Below are 27,496 nucleotides of genomic sequence, written 5' to 3'. Positions count from 1 at the left end.
TGTAGTTAAAGCATGTTTTATTCAGATATCCCATCACCAGACTGGGTCAGGTACAATTACAGTCCATCGTAAGCAATGACACAGTAGATTAAAATTAGTTTGTCTGTTGCATTTTAGTCTGTCATAATACAATAGTTACAAGCAACGGAGTATGAAACATTAAGTACACAAGTGTATTTACAAGCATTCCTTCATGACTTCAGGCCCCCAACACACACAGGTACTGTAGGTGCTCCTGCTGCTACACCAGTAGGAAGATGGATTACAATGCACATCCCGATTCTCCACCCTTCTGCCAGTGTGCACTTGCACACTTCCCATCATTGGTTTGGTGTAAGCATTGGCTGGAGGAAGTTTCCACCATTGCTATATCCATGACGGGAAGTGTGCAAGTGCACATTTGGGAGAAGAGTGGACAATTGGGATGCAACCGATGGCTAGTTTTTGTGCAGTTGTACATGTCCTTTCTTAAACATGCCATTTCACCTTTGTTTTTGTTGTTGTTCTGAACACTTCTCAAACCAGAGCCATATCTTTACATAGAGCTCTGCCAAAACAGGAAAATAAATTGACTTAGCTGAACTGAATGTTGTAGAAAATACCTAAACAGTGTGTGGTTGAAGAGGTTGAAAGGTTATGGATCCATTTTCATTGAGAATCATTTCAGTCTAAAAGCAATCAAGCTTTGAAGGGAATGTGAATATTAAGTGATGTGTGTGTATATAGTGGGAGTCTGTGGAGCCTTCTTTAGTCAGAAAAGAAAATAGCTGAAGCTTCTGGGCATATGGCCCAGCGCCGTTAGGGTTTGGCTGTCATTGTAAATAACCGACTTGCCTAGTTAAAGGTTAAATAAAAAATATAACGATCTACGCATGTATTCTCTACTTTACTCGTAGAGAACAGGCTACTCAGGTCGAATGGTGCTTGTTTAGTAAAGTTTAGACCAATGTCTGCAAGGTCACATAATATTCACAGTAATCTACATAACAGAACCAAACATAGTAAAACGTTATTGTAAAACAAAAACACCATGGCATTTCTCTCACGGCCAAAACTCAACCGCGCGCGCCACTAGACAAAATACACAGGCAGGCTACAGTTAACACCATCTGATCTAAAATTCATTCCCTGTGCATCATTCAAAACAACAGGCTACTTCAAAACACTGTATAACTCAAGAACACCTAAATGCGTATACTCATGAAACTGATCAAGATCAAATGGTTACAATGCAGAATTATGCCACATGGATGTTTCACCTGTAAAACTTGAAAAATGATTGTTCACTATTGAATAGTGTTTCTGTTTAACAGTAATGTTATACTAGGCTATTATATTAGGTTCTGTTATGTAGAATACTGTGATCATTATGTGATCTTGCAGACATTGAGCTTTAATATGACTATTAAAAGTAGCATCATCTGCCTGAGTAGCCTGTTCTGTGCGTAAAGTGGAGAATAGCTTTGGACTAAAGACTAAAGATCCCCAAAAGGTCAGATCCGCAGCCACTCCATAATAATAATGCATTTCAGCCAATGTAAACATTTCAATGGGATTCTGTATAGTGGGTGGCGTATTGCATTGCATACCAAATATAACATGTTTCAATGGGAAAGAAAGAGGTTGGGAAGGGAGAATAGACAAGAACATTTGGTCTCCATTTTTTATTATAATCCACTTGATCAAACATTCCGGCATCCAGAAAAAAAGGCAGAGGAATAGATAAAGACAGACAGGGAGAGAAGTGGAAAAGACTCCAATCTCTCCCTCCGACATTTTCCAAACTCGACCAAGAGCAGTTTTTCAAACTAAGCAGATTTATTTGTTTAACTTTTTCATCCTCTGGTCCAGGGCAGCAAAGTTTTCTTCTACCGACAGGAGATTCTCCTTCATGGTCGTCTGCACCTGGGGGGGGGGGTTAACAGAGTTAATGCCTGTACAGTAGGGGAGACCGGCAGCAATAGTGACAAGGGACAATTGAAACCTTCAATTTCCCCAAACAGAAACATGCTAGAGTGATAAAATTCACTGAGCACATGTCCTTTTAGATTCTCTCCCTGCTTTCACCCAAATCTCACTATTTGCATGTTTTATGGGTGAAAGTCATTTTTTCCACTGGCTGCATTGTTCTTACTGTCCTGAGCATAAACAAAGAATTCAAACAAACATAATTTAAATCACAATTTTAGCTAAACATTTACATTTAACACTTGTTTATTGCTAGGCATATGGTTTTATCATGGTTGCAAGGGTTTGGGGCAATTGTAACACAGTGTTAATGACCCTGAGCCAAGCAGCCTAATTATGAAAACAAGTGATTTTAACTAAGATTGTATGAATTATACAAATACTAACTTAAGTCTTTGGGGCTGGTAGAGTGTTAAATTTGTAAACAGATATAATCTGGGCACCATCACACTAAAGATGTTTTAAGTAACCGAATGGCCATGCACAAACAGGGGGGTCATTGTAAATATTGGTAAAGTATAGTGCTTTCAGAAAATATTCAAACATTGTTGTTACAAAGCTGTGTCAAGTTAGTTGTTGATCATTTCTAAATTGTCAAAGTCTTGCCATAGATTTTCAAGTCAATTTAAGTCAAAACTGTAACTAGGCCACTCAAGAACATTCGATGTCTTGGTAAGCAACTCCTGTTTATATTTGGCCTTGTGTTTAGGTAATTTTACTCTAGGATTTTGCCTGTACTTATCTATATTCTGTTTATCCCCAAAACTCCCCAGTACTTGCCAATGACAAGCATATCCATAACATGATGCAGCCACCACCATGCTTGAAAATATGAAGTGTGGTACTCAGTGATGTTTTGGATTTGGCCCAAACATAACGCTTTGTATTCAGGACAAAACGTTCACTTCATTGTCACATTTTTTTGCAGTGGCTTATTTCAAACAGGTGCATGTTATGGAATATTTCCTTCTTTTCACTCTGTAATTTGTTAGTATTGTGGAGTAACTACAATGCTGTTGATCCATCCTCTTATCACAGCCATTAAACCAACTGTTTTAAAATCACCATTGGCCTCATGGTGAAATCCCTGAGCGGTTTCCTTCCACTCTGGCAGCTGAGTTAGGAAAGGCGCCTGTACCTTTGTAATCACTGGGTGTATTGATACACCATCCAAAGTGTAATTAATAAATCCACCATGCTCAAGGGATATTCAATGTCTGCTTTTTTTTGTTTGTTACCCGTCTACCACTGCAATATCATTAAGCAATACAACCTGAGCTTGGACAGATTATTATGCCTTGCCGACACCTCTCTGCTGTTTATGATCACTCATGACCTTGCCCCACCACCTCTTAAGCAGTTTGTTACATATTGCAAGGATAATAAAAGGACGACAAGAGCGTCTCGCTTTTTTAAATCTGGGATCTTTTATTTCAGCTGATGAAACCCGGGACCAACACTTTACATGTTGTGGTTATATTTTTATACTCATACAGTACCAGTCAAAATTTTGGATACACCTACTCATTCCAGTGTTTGTATTTTTACTATTTTCTACATTGTAGAATACTAGTGAAGACATAAACTATGAAATAACACGTATGGAATCATGTAATAACCAAAAAAGTGTGAAACAAAACAAAATATATTTATATTAGAGATTCTTCAAAGCAGCGACCCTTTGCCTTGATGACAGCTTTGCACTCTTGGCATTCTCTCAACCAGCTTCGTGGGGTAGTAACCTGGAATGCATTTCAATTAACAGGTGTACCTTGTTGAGGGTTCATCTGTTGAATGTGTCCTTCTTAATGTGTTCGAGCCAGTCAGTTGTGACAAGGTAGGGTTGGTATACAGAAGATAGCCCTAAAACACCAAGTCCATATTATGGCAAGACCAGCTCAAATAAGCAAAGAGAAACAACAGTGCATCATTACTTTAAGACATGAAAGGTCAGTCAATCTGGAAAATGTCAAGAACTTTGAAAGTTTCTTCAAGTGCAGTCACAAAAACTACCAAGCCTATGATGAAACTAGCTCTCGTGAGGACTGCCACAGGAAAGGAAGACCGAGTAAACTCTGCTGCAGAGGATAAGTTCATTAGAGTTAAGTGCACCTCAGATTGCAGCCCAAATAAATTATTCACAGAGTTCAAGTAACCGACACCTCTCAGCAACAACTGTTCAGAGGAGACTGCGTGAATCAGGCCTTCATGGTCAAATTGCTGCAAAGAAACCACTACTAAAAAGACAAGACTTGCTTGGGCCAAGAAACACGAGCAATGGCCATTAGACCGGTGGAAATCTGTCCTTTTGTCTGAGTCCAAATGTGAGATTTTTGGGTTCCAACCGCCGTGTCTTTGTGAGACACAGAGTAGGTGAACGGATGATCTCCGCATGTGTGGTTCCCACTGTGAAGCATGGAGGTGGTGCGATGGTGCTTTGCTGTTGACACAGATTTATTTAGAATTCAAGGTACACTTAACCAGCATGGCTACCACAGCATTCTGCAGCGATACGCCATCCCATCTGGTTTGTGTTTACTGGGAATATCATTTGTTTTTCAACAGGACAATGACCCAACACACACCTCCAGGCTGTGGAAGGGCTATTTGACCAAGAAGGAGAGTGATGAATGCTGCATCAGATTACCTGGCTTCCATAATCACCATACCTCAACCCAATTGAGATGGTTTGGGATGAGTGGGACCGCAGAGTGAAGGTAAAGCAGCCAACAAGTGCTCAGCATATGTGGGAACTCCTTCAAGACTGTTGGAAAAGCATTCCAGGTGACTACCTCATGAAACTGGTTGAGAGAATGCAAAGCTGTCATCATCAAGGCAAACGGTGGCTACTTTGAAGAATCTAAAATATATATAACATTCTTTTGGTTTCTAAATGATTCCATGTGTTATTTCATTTTTTCCCCTATTTTTTTCCCAACTTTATTTAACAAGGTAGGCAAGTTGAGAACAAGTTCTCATTTACAATTGTGACCTGGCCAAGATAAAGCAAAGCAGTTCGACACATACAACAACACAGAGTTGCACATGGAGTAAAACAAGCATACAGTGAATAATACAGTAGAAAAATAAGTCTATATACAATGTGAGCAAATGAGGTGAGATAAGGGAGGTAAAGGCAAAAAAAAGGCCATGGTGGCAAAGTAAATACAACATAGCAAGTAAAACACTGGAATGGTAGATTTGCAGTGGAAGAATGTGCAAGGTAGAGATAGAAATAATGGGGTGCAAAGGAGCAAAATAAATAAATAATTACAGTAGGGGGAGAGGTAGTTGTTTGGGCTAAATTATAGATGGGCTATGTACAGGTGCAGTAATCTGTGAGCTGCTCTGACAGCTGGTGCTTAAAGTTGGTGAGGGAGATAAGTGTTTCCAGTTTCAGAGATTTTTGTAGTTCGTTCCAGTCATTGGCAGCAGAGAACTGGAAGGAGAGGCGGCCAAAGAAAGAATTGGTTTTGGGGGTGACCAGAGAGATATACCTGCTGGAGCGCGTGCTACAGGTGGGTGATGCTATGGTGACCAGCGAGCTGAGATAAGGGGGGACTTTACCTAGCAGGGTCTTGTAGATGACATGGAGCCAGTGGGTTTGGCGACGAGTATGAAGCGAGGGCCAGCCAACGAGAGCATACAGGTCGCAGTGGTGGGTAGTATATGGGGCTTTGGTGACAAAACGGATGGCACTGTGATAGACTGCATCCAATTTATTGAGTAGGGCATTGGAGGCTATTTTGTAAATGACATCGCCGAAGTCGAGGATCGGTAGCATGGTCAGTTTTACAAGGGTATGTTTGCAGCATGAGTGAAGGATGCTTTATTGTGAAATAGGAAGCCAATTCTAGATTTAACTTTGGATTGGAGATGTTTGATGTGAGTCTGGAAGGAGAGTTTACAGTCTAACGAGACACCTAGGTATTTGTAGTTGTCCACGTATTCTAAGTCAGAGCCGTCCAGAGTAGTGATGTTGGACAGGCGGGCAGGTGCAGGCAGCGATCGGTTGAAGAGCATGCATTTAGTTTTACTTGTATTTAAGAGCAATTGGAGGCCACGGAAGGAGTTGTATGGCATTGAAGCTCGCCTGGAGGGTTGTTAACACAGTGTCCAAAGAAGGGCCAGAAGTATACAGAATGGTGTCGTCTGCGTAGAGGTGGATCAGAGACTCACCAGCAGCAAGAGCGACATCATTGATGTATACAGAGAAGAGAGTCGGTCCAATAATTGAACCCTGTGGCACCCCCATAGAGACTGCCAGAGGCCCGGACAACAGGCCCTCCGATTTGACACACTGAACTCTATCAGAGAAGTCATTGGTGAACCAGGCGAGGCAATCATTTGACAAACCAAGAAACCAACCAATCATAGTTTTGACATCTTCACTATTATTCTATAATGTAGAAAATAGTAAAAAAGAAAAACCCTGAGTAGGTGTCCAAACATGTACTATTGTATATTTATCCATCCATCCACCCACCCACATTTTAAATAGTGTGCTATATTGTAGCATTGTAATGATGTTGATTGTTTTCTACCCAGGGACTACAAATTAAAATTAGCTGTCTAGCTAAATCTGGTGCAATGTACATGGTCCCTGACATACAACAGGGCATTCAAAAAGTATTCAGACCCCTTCCCTTTTTCCACATGGTGACGTTACAGCCTTATTCTAAAATTAATTAAAGAACTCAATCTACACACAATACCCCATAATGACGAGGTAAATTTTATTTGATTTTTTTGCAAATGTATTTTAAATCAAACCGAAATACCTTATTTACATACTTATTCAGACCCTTTGCAATGAGACTTCAAATTGAGTTCAGGTGCATCCTGTTTCAATTGATCATCCTTGAGATGTTTCTACAACTTGGAGTCCACCTGTGGTGGATTGTTTGGACATGATTTGGAAAGGCACACACCTGTCTATATAAGGTCCCACAGTTGATAGTGCATGTCAGAGCAAAATCCAAACCATCATGTCGAATGAATTGTCAGTAGAGTTCCGAGACAGCATTGAGTCGAGGCACAAATCTGGGGAAGGGTACCAAAAAATGTCTGCAGCATTGAAGGTCCCCAAAAACACAGTGGCCTACATCATTATTAAATGAAATAAGTTTGGACCCACCAAGACTCTTCCTAGAGTTGGCCGCTAAGCTAAATTGAGCAATCGGGGCAGAAGGGCCTTGGTCAGGGAGGTGACCAAGAACCCGATGGTCACTGACAGAGAGCCAAAGTTACTCTATGCTGATGGATGAACTTTCCAGAAGGGCAACCCTCTCTGCAGCACTCCATCAATCAGGTCTTTATGGTACAGTGGACAGACTGAAACCACTCCTTAGTAAAAGGCACATGACAGCCTGCTGAACTCTTTGGCCTGAATGCCAAGAATCATGTCGAGGAAACCTGGCACCATCCTGTGGGGATGTTTTTCAGCAGCAGGGACTGGGAGACTAGTCTGAATCAAGGGAAAGATGAACGGAGCAAAGTACAGAAAGATCCTTGAAAACCTGTTCCAGAGCGATCAGGACCTCAGACTGGATCGAAGTTTCACCTTCGAAAAGGACAACGACCCTAAGCACACAGCCAAGACAACACAGTAGTGGCTTCGGGACAAGTAAGGCATGATATACAGCGCATTCGGGGAGAGTATTCAGACCTTGACTTTTTCCACATTTTAAGTTTACAGACTTATTCTAAAATGCATTACATTTGTTTTTGTTCATCTTCAATCTACACACAATACCCCATAATGACAAAGCGAAAACAGTTGTTTTAAATATTTTTTTTGCATAAACAAATAACGGTTAACTTATTTACATAAGTATTCAGACCCTTTGCTATGAGACTCGAAATTGAGCTCTGGTGCATCCTGTTTCCATTGATCATCTTTGATGTTTCTATAACTTTACCTGTGGTAAATTCAATTGATTGGACATGATTGGAAAGGTACACACCTGTCTAAATAAGGTCCCACAGTTGACGGTGCATAGCAGTGCAAACTCCAAGCCATGAGGTCGAAGGAATTGTCCGTAGAGCTCAGAGACAGGATTGTGTCCAGGCACAGATCTGGGGAGGGTACGGCAGCATTGGAGGTCCCCAAGAACACAGTGGCCATCATTCTTCAATGGAAAAAGTTTGGAATCACCAAGACTTTTCGTTGAGCTGGCCACACAGCCAAAATAACAATAGAGGGAGAAGGGCCTTGGTCAGGGAAGTGACAAAGAACCCAATGGTCACTCTGACAGAGCTCCAGAATTCCTCTGTGGAGATGGGAGAATCTTCTTGAAAGACAACCAGCACTCCACCAATCAGGCCTTTATGGTAGAATGGCCAGACAGACGCCACTCCTCAGTAAAAGGCACGTGATAACACACTTGAAGTTTGCCAAAAGGCACCTGAAGGACTCTGACCATGTTATTTATTTATCTGTTATTTTACCAGGTAAGTTGACTGAGAATACATTCTCATTTGCAGCAACAACCTGGGGAATACTTACAGGGCAGAGGAGGGGGGATGAATGAGCCAATTGTATACTGGGGATTATTAGGTGACCGTGATGGTTTGAGGGCCAGATTGGGAATTTAGCCAGGACACTGGGGTTAACACCCCTACGATAAGTGCCATGGGATCTTCAATGACCTCAGAAAGTCAGGACACCCATTTAACATCCCATCCGAAAGACAACACCCTACACAGGGCAGTGTTTTCAATCGCTGCCCTGGGGCATTGGGATATTTTTTTTTAGACCAGAGGAAAGAGTGCCTCCTACTGGCCCTCCAACACCACTTCAAGCAGCATCTGGGCTCCCATCCAGGGACTGACTAGGACCAACCCTGCTTAGCTTCAGAAGCAAGCCAACAGTGGTATGCAGGGTGGTATGCTGCTGGCAATGTGAAGCAATATTCTTTGGTCTGATGAAACCAAAATTGAATTATTTTTGGCATGAATGCCAAGAGTCTTATCTGGAGGAAACCTGGCACCATCCCTACGGTGAAACATGGTGGTGGCAGCGTCATGCTGTGGGGATGTTTTTCAGCAGCAGGGACTGGGAGACTAGTCAGGATCAAGGGAAAGATGAACGGAGCAAAGTACAGAAAGATCCTTGAAAACCTGTTCCAGAGCGCTCAGGACCTCAGACAGGATCGAAGGTTCACCTTCAAACAGGACAACGACCCTAAGCACTCAGCCAAGACAACGCAGGAGTGGCTTCGGGACAAGTCTCTGAATGTCCTTGAGTGGCCCAGCCAGAGCCCGGACATGAACCCAATCGAACATCTCTAGAGAGACCTGAAAATAGCTGTGCAGTGACGCTTCCCAGCCAACCTCACAGAGGTTGAGAGGATCTGCAGAGAAGAATGGGAGAAACTCCCCAAATATAGGTGTGCCAAGCTTGTAGCGTCATACCCAAGAAGACTTGAGGCTGTAATTGCTGCCAAAGGTGCTTCATCAAAGTAGTGAGTAAAGGGTCTGAATACTTATGTAAATGTGATATTTCCGTTGTTTACGAATTTGCAAAAATATATAAAACCCTGTTTTTGCTTTGTGAATATGGGGTATTGCATGTAGATTTGTGGGGGGGGGACATTTAATCTATTTCAGAATAAGGCTGTAACTTAACAAAATGGTCTGAATACTTTCCGAATGCACTGTAAACAAATAAATAAACAGGTTCCCTTCTTTGCAAACCATTTAAAAATCTCCCTGGTGTTTGTTGTCGAATCTGTGTGTGAAATTCACTGCTCAACTGAGGGACCTTAGAGATAATTGTACAGAGATGGGGTAGTCATTTAAAAAGCATGTTAAACACTATTGTTGCACACAGTGAGTCCATGCAACCTATGTGACTTGATAAGCAAATTTTGTCCTGAACTTATTTAGGCCTGCCATAATAAAAGGTGTTGAATACCTAGATGAGACATTTCAGCTTTTTATTACATTTGTAAAAATGTGTGTAGGCCAGTAACACAAAAGCTCAATTTAAATCAATTTTAAATTTAGGCTGTAACACAAGATGTGGAAAAAGTCAAGGGATGTGAAGGCACTGTACATAAAAAGACTTATATTTCTTGCAAAATCATTACATACGTCTATGGTAATTCATAAACAATGATTTTAAGTTAAGTGCATTTATTTGGTTTAATGTATTGGACAGGCTGTCTAGCTACACAAGAGTAAGACCTTTTGTCCAAAAAAAAGACAATGCACAATGTACAGGTGACACCATGGGGATCAACTACATGGACATGTTTGTCCCGGGTAGACGAGAGAACTTTATTACCCTTTCCACACCATCATTTCACATTCTCCTTTTCAGCACAGTTCCAGCAACTATGATGGATGGGTAAACAGACAAGTGCAGTACAGTTCAGCTCAATACAGTGTGAAAGGTACAAGAGCTCAGTCGTGTAAAGGTCAGTCAGTCAGTCAGTCAGTCCCAGCAGCAGTCCTACCAACCTGTGAGAGCAGTGTGAAATGTGTCCCACAGCAGTGTGAAAGTGGTGAGTGATGTAGTGTTTCCTACCTGTGAGAGCAGTGTTCCGTTGTCCTTCAGAGAGTTGTTGATCATCTGCTGGGTGGTGTCCAGGTGGGTCAGCAGCTGACCAAACTGCATGGCTATAGATAGACTAAGACTGATGAGTCAGGTCATCACAGACAGACACTGTCCATCAGAGTTAAGCATTACTATAGCTTCATTTACACAGGCAGCCCAATTTTGGGACAGATATTTTGCCAATAATTGTCAGATAATAAATATCAGATTTGGGCTGCCTGTGTAAATCGCAGCCAGCGAGTCAAGCCAAGTCCCAAAAGACAAAATTCTAGCCGAATCCAGTGCAACTCAAATAACAATTTGTTTGCCAAAAGTATGGACACCAGGTGAGATTGTCAGGTTATTACTAGGGTTGTTACAGTCATGGCTTTTTGGATGATCGTAATTGGCCAGCCAAATGACCACGGTGTCCGTAATAACCTTTCGAATAGCAAAACATTTTTTTTTTTACAGCATGTGCTCCTGACTGCATGTGCTGCCATAGAGATAGAAAGGGTGTCTCAATTCAAGTCAATGATTGCATAATGGATGGACTGGCAGCCATTGCGAGTGTCCCCAGAGGAGCAAAGCAGGAAGTGTACCTGTCAATATGTGAAGTGATTTGTAGATTCAACTGACATAACAAAAAAATTCTAAATAAATACAGTACATTCCACATGCCACATCAGTTATCATTGGAATGAACTTCTTCTATATTACATGGAAATTTCAATACTAGGCAGCCATTGCGAGTGTACAAATGAGTCTACCAGTCAAACCAGTAGGTCCCTTAGGTACTCTGGAACTGGCCTTTAACTATCCCAAAGCCTAGGACCAAGACGCATGGACAGGCATCCTTTAGTTATGCGTTTAATGAGTTTAATTGCTATATTGTAATTATTTCGCCACTATGGCCTATTTATTGCCTTACCTCCGTTATCCTACCTCATTTGCACACAATGTATATAGACTTTTTTCGACGTTTGTTTATTCCATGTGTAACTCTGTGTTGTTTGTGTTGTACTGCTTGGCCAGGTCGCAGTTGTAAATGAGAACTTGTTCTCAACTGGCCTACCTGATTAAATAAAGGTGAAATATATATATATATAGAATAGCTTGCCAAAGAACCTGAGGAGGGGGGGGGCAAAACTCTTTAAAAAAAAAAATCTTAAAAAACATGTTTAGCTCTGCTTTTCCTTCAGGAGCTTTTTAGTTGTTCAGTTTGTCATTCTTTTGTTTCTTTATCTTGTTGTGTAGTAAATATTTCAGCTTTTATTTTCATTGTTAGTTTTTTTCCTGTAAAGCACATTGTGTTGCATTCCATGTCTGAAATGTGCTGTATAAATAAAGCTTTATTTTATTTGTTGCTTATTTCAGCACGTTGTTAAGAGTCCATGTTACCTCAGAAACCGACTCAACCGCACAAATGTCCGGCTTCCGTCACCTGTTTGTTCCCCCAACCCCGTTTTTTTTTTAACGGTTATTTTATTTTTATGTCCTTATCCATAACCGTCAGTTACACAGTAATTGAACCAGCCCTAGTTATTACCTTCTTCATGCAACTCTTTGACAGCCATGAGCCTCTGCACCACCTGAGGCAGAGAGGTTGCCATGGCGTCCCACTTCTGCACCACGTCATACAGCTGAGACACCTGACAGACAACATAACAGTTATTGGAATAATATAAATAAAATAATAGTTAATGGAACAAGTTGCAGACCAAATAATGATAAGGTCGGGTGTGAACAATATTGACTGACAGCAGAACGAGTTGCTGTAAAATGCAGTCAGAATAATTATATGGTTAGTAGTGGATTGTCAGGGTTTGATCAATAGGGCATAGTTTGTGCCAATAGTTTTTCCTGGTCAGCCCACAATTACTTTAAAAATGTTGTGTGAAATAGTCCTAAGATGCAATATAAAGTTCACATTTTAAAAGTTGACATAAAAACCAGGTAGTTACTGACCTTGTTTTGTGTATCAGCATCTTCGATGGCTGCCTTGTGCTTTGCAATCTCATTCATCTTCCCAAGGACACTCTATACATAGACAACACAAAATCATCACATGTACATAAGTGTAGTATTGCAGTACGACAACAAATGGTGTTGGTTGTCAAGGTCCCTCCAGGCCTTCTGACAACTAGAAGCGGTAAAGACACACAGTGTGGAGTAGGCTGAAGTTGCCCCAGACACTGATCCGTTTTGTATTTGCCTATGCAATGGAAATGGTGTGTTAACCTGCAGTCTGGCCTCTATCTGGTCCAGAGTGGCTGAGTCCAGAGCACTGACCCGCGCCTGCAGCAGCTCCATGGTGTCCTGGGGGGGGTCGGGGGGGGGACAGCATGGAAAAGAGAAAGAGGGAGATGGAAAGGGGGGAGACAGTCACAAGGTTAACAGGGATTTATTGGCTTCCAATCATGACCACGAAGTGAAGTTGTGGTTATGTAGGTTGAACTTAATAATATTTAGTAATTCTGCCTCAGTACCAAACAGAGATTGATGACACACAGATAGAATGTCTCAAAATCAGTCAAAGGGTTAACAGTGATTGACGATAATGGGTGGAGTTCAGTACTGAAAAAAAGAGTGCAGAAGAGACTCACCATGAGACTGCCTCCCTGCACCCCAGCACTCAGAGGACCCTGTTTGTCTGATCCAGAGCCCACAGCAGTCTCCAGCTCTGCAAGCCGCTTCTCCAGCTCTGCCATCTACACAGGAGAGATGGAGAATTAACTACTAAATCATGTAACAAAGACAAATAATTTAGTCAACAGACCTCACACACCTAACATTACATCACCAACCCATCTAGCGCAACAGACACAAAAGCTAACACTCATTGAGCTCTCTTCACTCACATGCGCATGCACAGCAACTGGTGACCATTTGGCAGACACCCAGCCATGGCCCCGGGGCCCCTTACCTTGGCAGCGTCTGTGAACTTCTCCTGCTCTGGCCGGCTGTGCAGCTCATAGAGCACCACACCATCGGGAGCTTTAGATGCTGCTGAGGCCTTCCCCTCCCCTGTACTCCTCCTAATGCTCCTCGCTGCCTCCAGCTGGGTTAGCAGACGCCTGGGGGTGGAGAGAAACAAATAGAGAACAAAATTGTGGAGAAGGGAGAGGGAAGGTAAGGAAAAAACATAAGGGGGATAAGAAGACAGTCTTTTACATTTGAGTCACTTAGCAGATGCTCCTATGCAGTGACTTACAGGAGCAATTAGGGTTTAAGTACCTTGTTCAAGGGTACATCATCAGATTTTTCACCTAGTCGGCTCAGGGATTCAAAACAGCAACCGTTCGGTAACTGGCCCAACGCTCTTAACCGCTAGGCTTCCTGACGCCTTTTAAGTCTTTAATAAGAGCAGCGACTGCTAAGACTAAGTAATATCGTCTCCCTTTCTGACAACTACTGTATGTAACCATTTGAGACTAAATTGCATTTGCTACCATTTTTAATCCCTTCCTACTTCCCTCCCTGTCCTCTCACTTGGCGAGCTCTTCTGGGACCCAGAAGGGAGTCCCTTCCCCTCCCTTACTTACTTGGCCAGTGCTCTGTCTGGGTCAGCTAGGTTGATATGTGCCTGTGGTCCCAGCAGAGTGTCCAGGTGGGCAGAGACCAGCTGCTGTTTGAGCTGGGCAGCTTGCTGGGCTAGGACTACTGGGGTCAGACGCTCCTCTGCACTGCTATCCTTCGTGGTCGCCTGGGGGACAGCGAGACAGATGTGAAAAGGGCAACCACTGATTTGGGGTAGGTCTAGGTCAAATGCTGTATACAGTACATAAAGGATGGTTTAAGGGATTCCTGATTTTCCTGTCTGACCTGGATAGTCTAGGCCTAGGGGTGTAAGGGCTAGGAAGCAAACATGTTGCTTGGAACTGTGTCTGGGCCCTACCTGGATGGTTTCCACCTCATGACTGAGCTCCTGGATCTCATTGACCAGCCGCTGGTACTTCTGCTGGGGGGTTTCCTTCACCCCACAGCCCTCCGCCAACTAGATAGGGAGAAAAGGGGGATTAAGTGAAAGAAGAGACGGAGAGGAAAACCAGTTAAAACAGTGAAGCACTTGAAAAGACAGCAAATAACACACGATTAGAATGGAAAAAGGTCTTGCCATTGATTTCACAGAAATTCAAGTGTTATTTATATAACTAAGATGATCAATATGAAATTCAATAATGTAGGCCCAGAGTCTACTCACGATCTCATATTCTCCAGACTCATAACCCACTCTTTTGTTCTTACTGATACAGTCTGAGAAGTCTGGAAGAGACACATTTATTACAGGATAAAGCAGAATATTAGGTGATTTGTGACCAATTCATGAAATGCCTGATGTCTAGGGCCAGAAGTTTTCCCTGACCCTGTTAGGCGAGCCATGAGTCTTCCTGATCATGTGACTGAGGTTAACTGCTCTGCATATAGACTATATTATAATAATAATAACAATAATAAGATACAACATGCAGGGAAAGTTCTTCCAGGTCAGGTCATGTGGTGAGGGGAAAACTACTGCCCCTACAGTGCATTCGGAAAGTATTCAGACCCCTTGATTTTACATATGTTGTTTACGTTACAGCCTTATTCTAAAATGGAAAAAAATCAAATCCTCAATCAACCAACACACCATACCCCATAATGACAGAGCAAAAAGAGATGTAGACATTTTTTGCAAATGTATTAAAAAACAAAACTGAATTATCACATTTACATAAGTATTCAGACCCTTTACTCATCACTTTGTTGAAGTATCTTTGGCAGCGATTACAGCCTCGAGTCTTCTTGGGTATGACGCTACAAGCTTGGCACACCTGTATTTGGGGAGTTTCTCCAATTTCTTCTCTGCAGATCCTCTCAACCTCTCTGAGATTGGATGGGGAGCGTCGCTGCACAGCTATTTTCAGGATTCTCTAGAGATGTTCGGTTTGGTTCATGTCCGGGCTCTGGCTGGGCCACTCAAGGACTTGTCCCGAAGCCACTCCTGCGTTGTCTTGGCTGAGTGCTTAGGGTCGTTGTCCTGTTTGAAGGTGAACCTTCGATCCAGTCTGAGGTCCTGAGCGCTCTGGAACAGGTTTTCAAGGATCTTTCTGTACGTTGCTCCGTTCATCTTTCCCTTGATCCTGACTAGTCTCCCAGTCCCTGCTGCTGAAAAACATCCCCACAGCATGATGCTGCCACCACCATGTTTCACCGTAGGGATTGGTGCCAGGTTTCCTCCAGATAAGACGCTTGCCATTCAGGCCAAAAAATAATTCAATCTTGGTTTCATCAGACCAAAAAATACTGCTTCACATGGTCAGAGTCCTTTAGGTGCCTTTTGGCAAACTTCAAGTGGGCTGTCACGTGCCTTTTACTGAGGATTGGCTTCTGTCTAGCTATTCTACCATAATGGCCTGATTGGTGGAGTGCTGCAGAGATGGTTGTCCTTCTAGAAGGTTCTCTCATCTCCACAGAGGAACTCTGGAGCTCTGTCAGAGTGACCATTGGGTTCTTGGTCACTTCCCTGACCAAGGCCCTTCTCCCTCTATTGTTATTTTGGCCGTGTGGCCAGCTCAACGAAAAGTCTTGGTGGTTCCAAACTTTTTCCATTGAAGAATGATGGCCACTGTGTTCTTGGGGACCTTCAATGCTGCAGTACCCTCCCCAGATCTGTGCCTGGACACAATCCTGTGTCTGAGCTCTACGGACAAATCCTTCGACCTCATGGCTTGGAGTTTGCTCTGCTATGCACCGTCAACTGTGGGACCTTATTTAGACAGGTGTGTACCTTTCCAATCATGTCCAATCAATTGAATTTACCGCAGGTAAAGTTATAGAAACATCAAGGATGATCAATGGAAACAGGAGCTCAATTTCGAGTCTCATAGCAAAGGGTCTGAATACTTATGTAAATAAGGTAACGGTTACTTGTTTATGCAAAAAAAATGTTTTAAACAACTGTTTTCGCTTTGTCATTATGGGGTATTGTGTGTAGATTGAAGATGAACAAAAACAAATGTAATGCATTTTAGAATAAGGCTGTAACTTAAAATGTGGAAAAAGTCAAGGGGTCTGAATGCGCTGTATATCAGGCCTGGACATCCAGCTGTTGGATGTAGTAGACTGACCGATTCCTTTTGTACTGACGCGTTTGTCCTTGAACTTGTCGTAAGCTGCATTAGGGTTGACCACGATCCTCTCCACACTGTCACTGCACAGCTCTTTCTGTTATGGAGGGAGGCACCCAGAGAGAACGTAATGTCAGATACACCACAGGAATACGCAACAGACACAGGCTGCATCTCAGCTCTCTTTATACTATTGAGATGCAGCCATATTCTTCACTTTCTCGTCTCCAATCCACTCAGAGATCTTACCAGCCAATCTCGACAAAGTCGCATATGTACACATGGTTTGGGAATAGAGAGGTATGCGAGTGGATCTAGGGCAAAATTATTCTTAAGGTTGATTCCCAGTTGATTGATAGATTGATGGGATTTCTGCTGTTAGTGTTCTAACCATGGGCCATCTGTTACACAGACTCTTTAAATAATATCTGGGAACTAGTCCTATGCATCTGTACAACCAGAACCATTAGATATGTGTACATCCAGCCTCCAGAATGTATTTATTTTACAGGACCCATGCACCAGATTCTAGCCACAAAACGAATTGTCATCTGTAGTCTTTAACAGTCAATACATTAAACCAGTCACAAAGATACAGCTCAATGAAGAGTTTATTGACACGTTTTGAAAGAGGACCCCAGTGAGATGCCAATCAACGACAGCTCCAACTCTCTCTCACACACACACACACACACACACACACACACACACACACACACACACACACACACACACACACATTCAGTTGGAGAAACCAGTCTATTCTCCAGGAAGGAAAACCAAAATGGCTGATTTATGATTTGATCAGGAAAAGAGAAACAATTTAATCCTGAACACAAAGTTATGAAAGTATGGCATGTATGGTTTCAACTGGGTCCACAATCAACAATCTTTAACTTCTTGAGGGCCGGGGGCAGTATTGAAAAATTCGGATGACTGACGTGTCCAAAGTTAACTTCCTTGTTACTCAGGCCCAGAAGCTAGGACATGCATATAATTGGATAGAAAACACTCTGAAGTTTCTAAAAAACTATTAAAATAATGTCTGCGAGTATAACATAACTGATATGGTAGGCAAAAACCCGAGGAGAATCCAGAATTATTATTTATTTTTAGGTGTCTGCCCATTCAAATCCTTGTTATTGGGAAAATCAAAGGAATACCTCCCAGATTGCAGTTCCTAGGGCTTCCACTAGATGTCAACAGTCTTTAGAATGAGTTTCAGGCTTGTTTTTTGAAAAATTAGCTAGAATTTGAAGTTTTTCTAGGTGGCTCCCATTTTGGCTGTAGGATTATAGTGCGCGTGGTAGTGCGCACTATAGTGCGCGCGGCTGGATTAACAAGAAGTTAAGCTTTTAAATTATGTAAGACACCTGCATTTTCAAGAATGTTTAATATTACGATTTTGCGCGCTCCGATTTCACCGGATGTTGTCGAATTTGATCCCGCTAGCGGGATTTCCGCACTAATTACACAAGCTCTTTATTGACCAATGAAACGGAACAACTAATTATGTAAGAGGGTGTGAAGAGAATGTGGATGGAAAATTAACATTGACTCTGGGGTATCCAAGAACGACTGCTCTACATGAAAATGAACCGCATGCACAGTTGACTGATGGAAGCTATGGAGCTTAAAACCTTAGGAAAATGGTAGGGGGGAGCAAAGAATACAGTAGCATGAAACCCACAGCACATCATATGGTAGAGTTTGGTTTTAGTTTCAGCCTTTAGCTTATTTGGTATTCAGAGTTTCTCCTGTGGCTTTGGTCTTTCATCTCTGCATGACTTCTATGAGATCAGCTATTACCTGTTAATAAATCCATCTGTGACATGCATCTACTCATTGGAAGAGTCAGACTCCTATCATTAGTTGTTCCGGGAACCTACGACTAATCAAACTCGAAAAGCATCATTCTGGAGCCTCAGGCAATTGTGCACTAGGTTGAGTATAAAGTCATCAATGTGTCTAAGGTTCAAATGATCAGCTCACATCAAAGGGGCTCATGGGATTAATCACCACTAATACAGACAGTAAAAACAGACACACACAGTACAGAGATGCATGCAAAAGACTGACAAGTAGATGTTAGGAGGAAGGGAGAGAGGGAGGGGTAAAGTCAGTCACTGAGGATCTTACCAGCTCCTTGGGTTCCCAATGAGAGTTAGAGAGAGAGGAAGACCACAGGGGGAAGAGTAGAAAAGAGAGAGAAACACAGATTAATGTGGTTATCACATGCCACGCACAACAGTAGCAGCCAGCCCGTCACTGCCAAGAAAGAGAACAGTGTTCTGAGCTAGGCTGACCGTCCTCTCTCTCTCTCTCTCTCTCGGCCTGCGCTGTGGTTACTGTGATACATTAGCAGCATTGGTTAGACTGTTGACATCACAAATCATACAGTACACACACACACACTGAATATGTGACTGATATCCTGTGTGTAGGCAACATATGCCCTGAGCCCCTCACTATTTACTGAAGCCTCTAATCCTGTACTTGGTATTGTTAGCATCATGTAGTCAGTGGAAGGAGGGGATTGTCAGGAGGGAAAAGCAATTTCTGAGCCCCTAAGTCAAAGACGAGATGGTTAGAAAGAAAATAGGTTTAGCGCCATGAAGTAAATAAACTCAACCGAGTGCAACACCCATCCATTAAGAAACTGTGTGGGTATGATGAAATCCTGATGGTCTTCAGATATTAAAAGTAGGCTAATGCATATCTGCAATTGACATTCTGAATGGTTTCAGAGTGTGTTGCAGTATCACACCTAGTGTTTGATAAGCAATGTAGTTCGTAACAATCTTTAGTTACTAAGCTTCTGTTAACATGTACACTGTTATGAATGGGCGAAAGGGATGTTAAAACAAATACATTAGCAGATCTCTTATCAGCACACACAATAACAGAAACATCTTAGATTCAATATCCTCTGACGTGCTACAATTCTGTCGAGGTGAAAACGGAGGGTTATTAGGCCTACTAAATGTCTTGCATGAACACTGAATGAAAAATGAAAAACACCACTCCCTACAAAAGTGATAAACCATTTGGCCAAGTGCACATTACAAAAAATAATAATTAATAAAACAGAATTGATACAGAGCAATGGGACACATTACGTCGTCAGGTAAGTAGGCTATTCTCAATTTCCACTCAATTTGAAGAGGGGAAGAAAAAGGGGACATGAAGGATTTACAACACATGCCATTAACCGCACTGAGACAAAAATAACCTCTTACTTGTACAAACTAGCCTTCCAGGAGGGGTGGGTGGGGAGAGGAGGCAACAACAAGACACATGGAGGGAGGGGTAGGGTTTGGGATATGGGAGGGAAACCACTATTAGGTTGTAGTGGGAGTCAAACGACAATTAACTATGTTCTACAGCAGACTTGATCCATGAGCCAGCACGATGATACAGAGATGCTAATCAATCAACTAAACAACCAACCACTCTGTATCATGCAGTGGTTATCATAGAGGAAGTCATGCTGCTACACCACAACAGATGATTGCAAAACTGTATTTGGGGGTCGAAACTCTTCCTTTCGCTCGCCACAAATCCCTTCTTTCCTCTCTCCTCCAACTTTCACTCACCGACTCAAACTGTGCCTGGTCATCTTCTGGCAGCTCGCTGGTCTCATATACATCTGGCTCGTTGGACGCCTATGAATACAAAATCATTCAATCAATCAATATTACATTAACATAGCTAGCTACTTGTGTTCTGATTAAGTGATAAAGGCCAAGAAGCCGGTGTTTGGAGGGTATTGGCACGGGTGTTAGGCCCGAGATGAAGTCGAGTTGCCATTTAGTTTCCTTGTTGTGATAGCATAAACTGTGACAAAATATAAATAATTGTAAATTGACAATGATTTTCCATACTCTGTGGTTTAAGACTGTCAAAATTCTAAATTATCAATCATTCACAATGCTTAATTTGCTATTTAGTTCCCTCATTTGTGTTACCGTTTTCGACCTGTGTTGATTGTCAAAAACTGTGGGTGGGGTTTCGGTAACGTGAGGTGGAAGAGACGTTAGGTTGCCTGTGCTTGCTAGCAACGGTCACTTTCAGTTTTAAAATATATATGTCAAATAGAAATCAAAACGGATAGTCTTCAGAGATAGAAGGGAGGGGTTGAGGGTAGCTGAAGGATGGGACAAAAAAACAAACAAAAGATAACTAAATGTAAAATGTACTGTGTCCATAAAATGTATAATAGGCATCTACTGCCAGCTTATACATACTAAGTGTTGTTGTCCATTAGGTTTCTCCAATTAGGGGAGGGATGGTAGAGTTAGGGGCAAATATATATATATATATATTTTAAACTATTACATTGATAGAAGCCACAATCTGCAATATTAAAGCTGATCTACACCCCCATAAAAAAATAAGATCACTTTCAGTCGCAGCTGTGTCGCTGTAGAGTGTACTTAGGCTGTCCCGGCAACAACCGCCAGTTTGGAGAGCCGCGGCGTGGAAAATGTTTGGAAGGTGAAGGAAGCACGGAGAGGTCCGAGATAGCCAGACTTGTAAAATGGGCTAAGGAACTGAAGTTGGGTTTTGAAGAAACACCATCAGTGTGTGCTCTGCAAGCAATGCAGCGGATGATGAGCGTGGTGAACGGATAGATGTGATTATAGACAGCGAGGAAGAAGAAAAACTGAGTGTAGTATGAAGATGTATGTTGAGAAAGAATGGCGTCAGACATGATAAATAACAATCTGGACCAGTCGGAGTGACATTTTCAGAGAAAGTGGACCCTTGCCTTTTGGATGATCCACTTGTGGTTTTAGCATGGGTGAGAAAGGAGTTGGGGGCAGTTGAATCAGTGAAGGTAACCTGTAGTGGATTTGTGATATTTGTTTGTGTTTCTTCTGACCAGAGGGAGCCAGCGCTCCATGTCACACAACTTGGTTCAAGATCTATTTCTTGCTTTGCTCTTAGGAACAGGGCACCATTGAAGGGAATGATTTCTGTGGTAGAGTTAAGTGTGGAGGTGGAGCAATTGAAGTTGAAAATTCCTGGTGTTTGTGATGCCCTCTGGTTGGTGCGACGTAGAACCGGTGGGGAGCGAGGTGAAACAGAGGAGTCATTGTCAGTCCTTTTGAGTTGAGTCTCTACCATACAAAGTTCTGTTAGGATATTTTAGATATCCTTTTTGGACTTTTGTGCAGAATCCACTGCGCTGTTTCATGTGCAACTTTATGGTCATGTTGTAGGAGGGAGATTCCAAGCGATTCCAAGATGTGGGAAGTGTGCAGGAGGGCATGGGACAGAGGATTGTGTCGTTTCGGTGGATAAAGTTGTGCGTGTCAACTGTAGGGTTGCTCATGTAGCTGGGGATCGGAAGTGTCCAGTGCGAGAGAGGCAGGTTGATGTGGCCAGTCAGAATAGAGCAGAAGGTGACCTTTGCTGAGGCAGTGAAGAAAGTGGAGGAGGATGGGTCAAGTGTAAGGGATCCAGAGAGGATCCCAGAGATGTAGTAGAGTCGTGCCAGCACAGAGGGATAGGGAAACGAGTGAGTTATGCTTCAGTAAGGTTGGCTTCTTAGCGTTCATAGCAATGGATATCAACTGTACCACAGAAATGGAATGTAAATCACAGTGAATAGATATTGTGGTGGCAGCTGCAGAGACGTATATGGGTATATGAGATTTGACTTCAGAAGAGTTACAGCGTGTGTTGAGGGATGATGTCCCGTCCTCCCAGGTCGTTGGCATGGTGCAGGAGCAGGTGGGGTCAAAGTAGTGGAATGGGGTAGTGGGTTTTTAATGAGTGTAGGTGGCAGCTGCATAGGAGTACGAGATCTTACTGCAGAAGAGTTTATGGGGTGATGATTTAAAAAAATGCATTGCGGTATATACATTGGGGCAAAAAAGTATTTAGTCAGCCACCAATTGTGCAAGTTCTCCCACTTAAAAAGATGAGAGAGGCCTGTAATATTCATCATAGGTACACTTCAACTATGACAGACAAAATGAGGAAAAAAAATCCAGAAAATCACATTGTAGGATTTTTTTATGAATTTATTTGCAAATTATGGTGCAAAATAAGTATTTGGTCACCTACAAACAAGCAAGATTTCTGGCTCTCACAGATGTGTAACTTCTTATTTAAGAGGCTCCTCTGTCCTCACTCTTTACCTGTATTAATGGCACCTGTTTGAACTTGTTATCAGTATAAAAGACACCTGTCCACAACCTCAAACAGTCACACTTCAAACTCAACTATGGCCAAGACCAAAGAGCTGTAAAAGGACACCAGAAACAAAATTATAGACCTGCACCAGGCTGGGATGACTGAATCTGCCAATAGGTAAGCAGCTTGGTTTGAAGAAATCAACTGTGGGAGCAATTATTAGGAAATGGAAGACATACAAGACCACTGATAATCTCCCTCGATCTGGGGCTCCACGCAAGATCTCACCCCGTGGGGTCAAAATGATCATAAGAACGGTGAGCAAAAATGCCAGAACCACACGGGGGGATCTAGTGAATGACCTGCAGAGAGCTGGGACTAAAGTAACAAAGCCTACCATCAGTAACACACTACGCCGCCAGGGACTCAAATCCTGCAGTGCCAGACGTGTCCCCCTGCTTAAGCCAGTACATGTCCAGGCCCGTCTGAAGTTTGCTAGAGAGCATTTGGATGATCCAGAAGAATATTGGGAGAATGTCATATGGTCAGATGGAACCAAAACCAAACTTTTTGGTAAAAAAATCTACTCGTCGTGTTTGGAGGACAAAGAATGCTGAGTTGCATCCAAAGAACACCATACCTACTGTGAAGCATGGGGGTGGAAACATCATGCTTTGGGGCTGTTTTTCTGCAAAGGGACCAGGACAACTGATCCGTGTAAAGGAAAGAATGAATGGGGCCATGTATCGTGAGATTTTGAGTGAAAACCTCCTTCCATCAGCAAGGGCATTGAAGATGAAACGTGGCTGGGTCTTTCAGCATGACAATGATCCCAAACACACCGCCTGGGCAACAAAGGGAGTGGCTTCGTAAGAAGCATTTCAAGATCCTGGAGTGGCCTAGCCAGTCTCCAGATCTCAACCCCATAGAAAATCTTTGGAGGGAGTTGAAAGTCCGTGTTGCCCAGCAACAGCCCCAAAACATCACTGCTCTAGAGGAGATCATGGAGGAATGGGCCAAAATACAGTGTGTGAAAATCTTGTGAAGACTTACAGAAAACGTTTGACCTCTGTCATTGCCAACAAAGGGTATATAACAAAGTATTGAGATAAACTTTTGTTATTGACCAAATACTTATTTTCCACCATAATTTGCAAATAAATTAATTAAAAATCCTACAATGTGATTTTCTGGAATTTTTTTTCTCATTTTGTCTGTCATAGTTGAAGTGTACCTATGATGAAAATTACAGGCCTCTCTCATCTTTTTAAGTGGGAGAACTTGCACAATAGGTGGCTGACTAAATACTTTTTTGCCCCACTGTACTATAACAGGGGGATTATAAAAAAATTTAATCAGTGAACATTATTTTTGCACATGTATTCTTGTGCACTTGATCGTTGTCTACTAATAATGGTCACTATAATAGAGAAAAAAATTGAATGCCTGTTTGTTTAATTCTATTTCTACTTTAAGATGGGTTTTTCCCCCCAAGTGCAATATTTAAATGTGTGTGGTCACAAGCATCTTATTATAAAGGCTATCAAAACTACCTGCAATATTAATGTATTCTTTATTCTGTGGACTTGAGTGTAATTTGTAGTAAACACTTTTTGTTGTTGTTGCTATGAGTTAGGATCACATTAACCACTTTATTTTACACACAAAGACTGATAATGTAAATCATATTATTTGGGGTTTAATAAGTACACAGTTAAAAACTGCATTTCAAGAAGGGATCCAGCCTTAATCACTAGAATTTTGTATTTCTTTTTTATCCACCTAGCAGGGCCCAAAAAGTGTCACCTTTTTGGGCCCTCACTAGTTCGCCTCCCTGTGGATAGTGGTCAACTGCAACGGAGGATAAGGCAGGACAAACTTGCATTAGCGTACTGGGCGAGGTTGAAAGGGGGTTCAGAAGGATACGGCAACTGGGGAATGCTGGGAGCAAGTAGTTGGTAAGCAGAGGACATACGGGTGGACAATCGGGCAGAAGGTGGTAGAATATGGCCTTGGGGGAGTTTCCTAAACCAAGTGTAGATGTAGACATGATTGAGGGCAGGAGAGAAATATAGATACAAATCGGTTTTATGTGTTTTTAAGGACATATACAGATGGTTCACAGGATCCTGTCTGTGGAATGGTGGGGACAAGGGTGTATATACTAGATTTCAATGTTAGAGTAGCGGTTAACTGATTGTGTGTCAATGGTATTCATGAGCTCATCGGACTCTGGGGAAGTAGAATATAAAATCTTATAGTATCCCTTTAAACCACGCAGAATGGAAAATTATTGTAACTTGCCATTTTCTTTTTGTCACAATTCATGCTGTCACAAGGAAACGTAATGGCAAACATGAGAAATGATGTCAATTCAGCATTTACATTTAGTTTTTAAATGTGTCAGTGTTGTACTGGTTAGTACCATGGCATGGAAATGAAATAAACACACTTTTCTATGTATTATTCAAATTGGTAGGCATTATGCATACTCTATCATGAAAATGATAATTCAATATCTTTTTTGTATTTCAATTTGAATTGTCACAAAAAAAATGTATTTCCATTTTGGGAAAGCCATTACAAACATGATATCGATATATAGTTTGTTCATTTGCATTTCCAATTCAGTTTCAGCAGCTAAATGCCTAATGTTTGTAGCACCCAAGGTGAGGGAGGTTTGAATGTTCTGGATTTTAAAACCTCCAATATAATATTTAAGATTAAATGGATACAAAACTATTTAAGAAATAAGGATTGCATTTGGAATATCATCCCTAATTTAATATTATTTTAAATGCAGATATGGGTAAAATCCCTATTAAGCTTGCAAACTTTCATAAACAAGTACTTCTAACTTGGAACCTCATGTACAAACACAATTATTCCCCTCATAGGTATACAATCTGGAATAATAAAGACATAAAATACAAAAACAAGTCTTTGTTTTTCCAAAACTGGTTTGACAACAACATTATTTGTGTTAAACAATTATTGAATAATGATGGACAACTATATGATTATCCAGAATTTATTAGAACACACAATGTTACATTCACTCCGGAGGAGTATCAAATTGTTGTTAGAGCCATCCCTAAAGGTGCTTTCTTCTTTTAGGAGAATATAACAATACAAAATCCTCAACAGTTGCACTTGGAGTAGCCTCAATACAGTTAGAAGGAATTTATATTTTAAACTATAAATGTAATAACATGTATATAAGGAAACTATATCAATATGTTACTATTCCCTCTGCTAAAATGTACTGGAATGCAGCCCTAGGACAAGTGAACTGGAACAAAGTTGCATTGTTATCTGGTAAATATTGTACATCTAATAAAGGTGAAAGTATCATACAAACTCATTCATAGAATCTACCCTGTAAAGACCTTTATTATACACAGAGCTATTGATATACATAGCTATTGATAACAAATGTGTATTTTGTGATTGTGACCCAGAGACTCTTGACCATTTATTTTGGGACTGCTCTAATGTCAGAAGATTTTGGTGTGAGTTAGAATATTTTATTTTAAAAGAAACAACTATTAATGTTAATTTGAAAGACTCTGATATTATGTTTTATTTTTGATCCAAATGATATGGACCCTGATTTAACTTTCATTGTTAATTTGTTTATCTTTCATGGAAGATTCTTTGTCCATAAAATGAAGTGGGCAGAGAACAAACCCCTCTTTACATTATTTAAGATAGAATTGAAATATTATTTTGAAATGATCAGTAAATGTAAAAACAAAAAAAGCAATACGCACCACAAAAGTATTTAACAAATTGACTGTTAGGTAATGTAATTGTACATTTCTGTTTTTTATTTTTTTATTTTTTTAATGCCTAACGTTACATAGCTCAGGATATGTAAGCCTACTTCTGTCAAGTCACTATTGTAAATATCAGGAATAAAAAGAGATGAAGTGCCAAATTAGTTCCCTGTACTGACTGTAGTCATCAGTTTTACATCGTGAACCACCCACCCAATGACTGGAACCACCAAAAGCAAATTTCGCTAACTAGCAAGCTAGCTTTGGCTGGCCAACATTCAACCACACCACTGGATTAGCTAGCTGCTGCATGTTTTGTAAGCCTGACTAATAGCTAGTTAGCCGTCAAAAGACTACGTTTAGAAATGTGATGAGTTGTAGACATGTCTGTTATTTAACGGTCAATTTCAATGCATGTAAGAAGTTAACCAGGAGTCTGACACTGACTAGCTACCGTTAGCTTAGGTCACTAGCTAGTACGATAACGTTATCATATCAGGCTTTTTTTTTTATCATATCAGGCGTGGCAACCCAATGCTATATTGGTGTGGCAAACCAATGCTAGCTAGCAAACGTTTGGATAACTCGTTAAATAGTTAACTAGTTGCCGGGACTCTGTGGTTTTGATTAGAGTTTAGCTTGTAATTTACTAGCATTCATCAAACATCTTATAAACACTTGTGCTTACCTACTAACAACGCGACAATGTGAATAGCAAGCAAGCTAACAAGCCACTTACAATTCCAGGCAAGTTGGCGTATTTAGGATCAGCCATTTGTGAGGATGCAATGACGAGACCGGTGGTGGGTGAGTAGACAAGAACGAAAAAAATCTGCCAACGGTCTTTGAAATAGACCGTGTGGACACGTTATTACTCCGTTATATAGCTATCACCAACGGAATAAACAAGCAGCAAACGAATCTTCGTCTATGGTATTACGGAGGTCCACAAA

At 41.5% G+C, this 27,496-nt stretch overlaps 1 protein-coding gene across 6 annotated transcripts; it reads right to left on the bottom strand.

Annotated features, from left to right (window-relative positions):
- LOC112254143 (dynactin subunit 2-like) lies at window positions 1-27,496 on the bottom strand. Of its 6 annotated transcripts, XM_024426418.2 has the most exons (14): window positions 27,283-27,495; window positions 20,217-20,285; window positions 18,760-18,765; window positions 16,621-16,717; window positions 14,715-14,776; window positions 14,409-14,507; window positions 14,056-14,216; window positions 13,437-13,587; window positions 13,117-13,221; window positions 12,752-12,829; window positions 12,479-12,550; window positions 12,060-12,162; window positions 10,502-10,593; window positions 1,650-1,905 (listed from the first exon to the last, which is right to left on the bottom strand). In XM_024426418.2, exons 1-14 carry the CDS (start codon window positions 27,316-27,318, stop codon window positions 1,819-1,821), a joined length of 1,218 nt encoding a protein of 405 aa, XP_024282186.2. In that variant the 5' UTR covers window positions 27,319-27,495; the 3' UTR covers window positions 1,650-1,818. The 6 variants fall into 6 exon arrangements, with proteins under 6 accessions (XP_042180112.1, XP_042180113.1, XP_042180114.1 ...); XM_042324178.1 differs by lacking the exon at window positions 10,502-10,593 and having other exon boundaries at window positions 1-1,905; window positions 27,283-27,496; XM_042324181.1 differs by lacking the exon at window positions 18,760-18,765 and having other exon boundaries at window positions 27,283-27,494.

Source organism: Oncorhynchus tshawytscha, linkage group LG07, assembly GCF_018296145.1.
Source record: "Oncorhynchus tshawytscha isolate Ot180627B linkage group LG07, Otsh_v2.0, whole genome shotgun sequence".
Lineage (NCBI taxonomy): Eukaryota > Metazoa > Chordata > Actinopteri > Salmoniformes > Salmonidae > Oncorhynchus > Oncorhynchus tshawytscha.
Note: the sequence above shows the minus strand (reverse complement) of the source record. Positions and strands in the feature narration are given on the sequence as shown.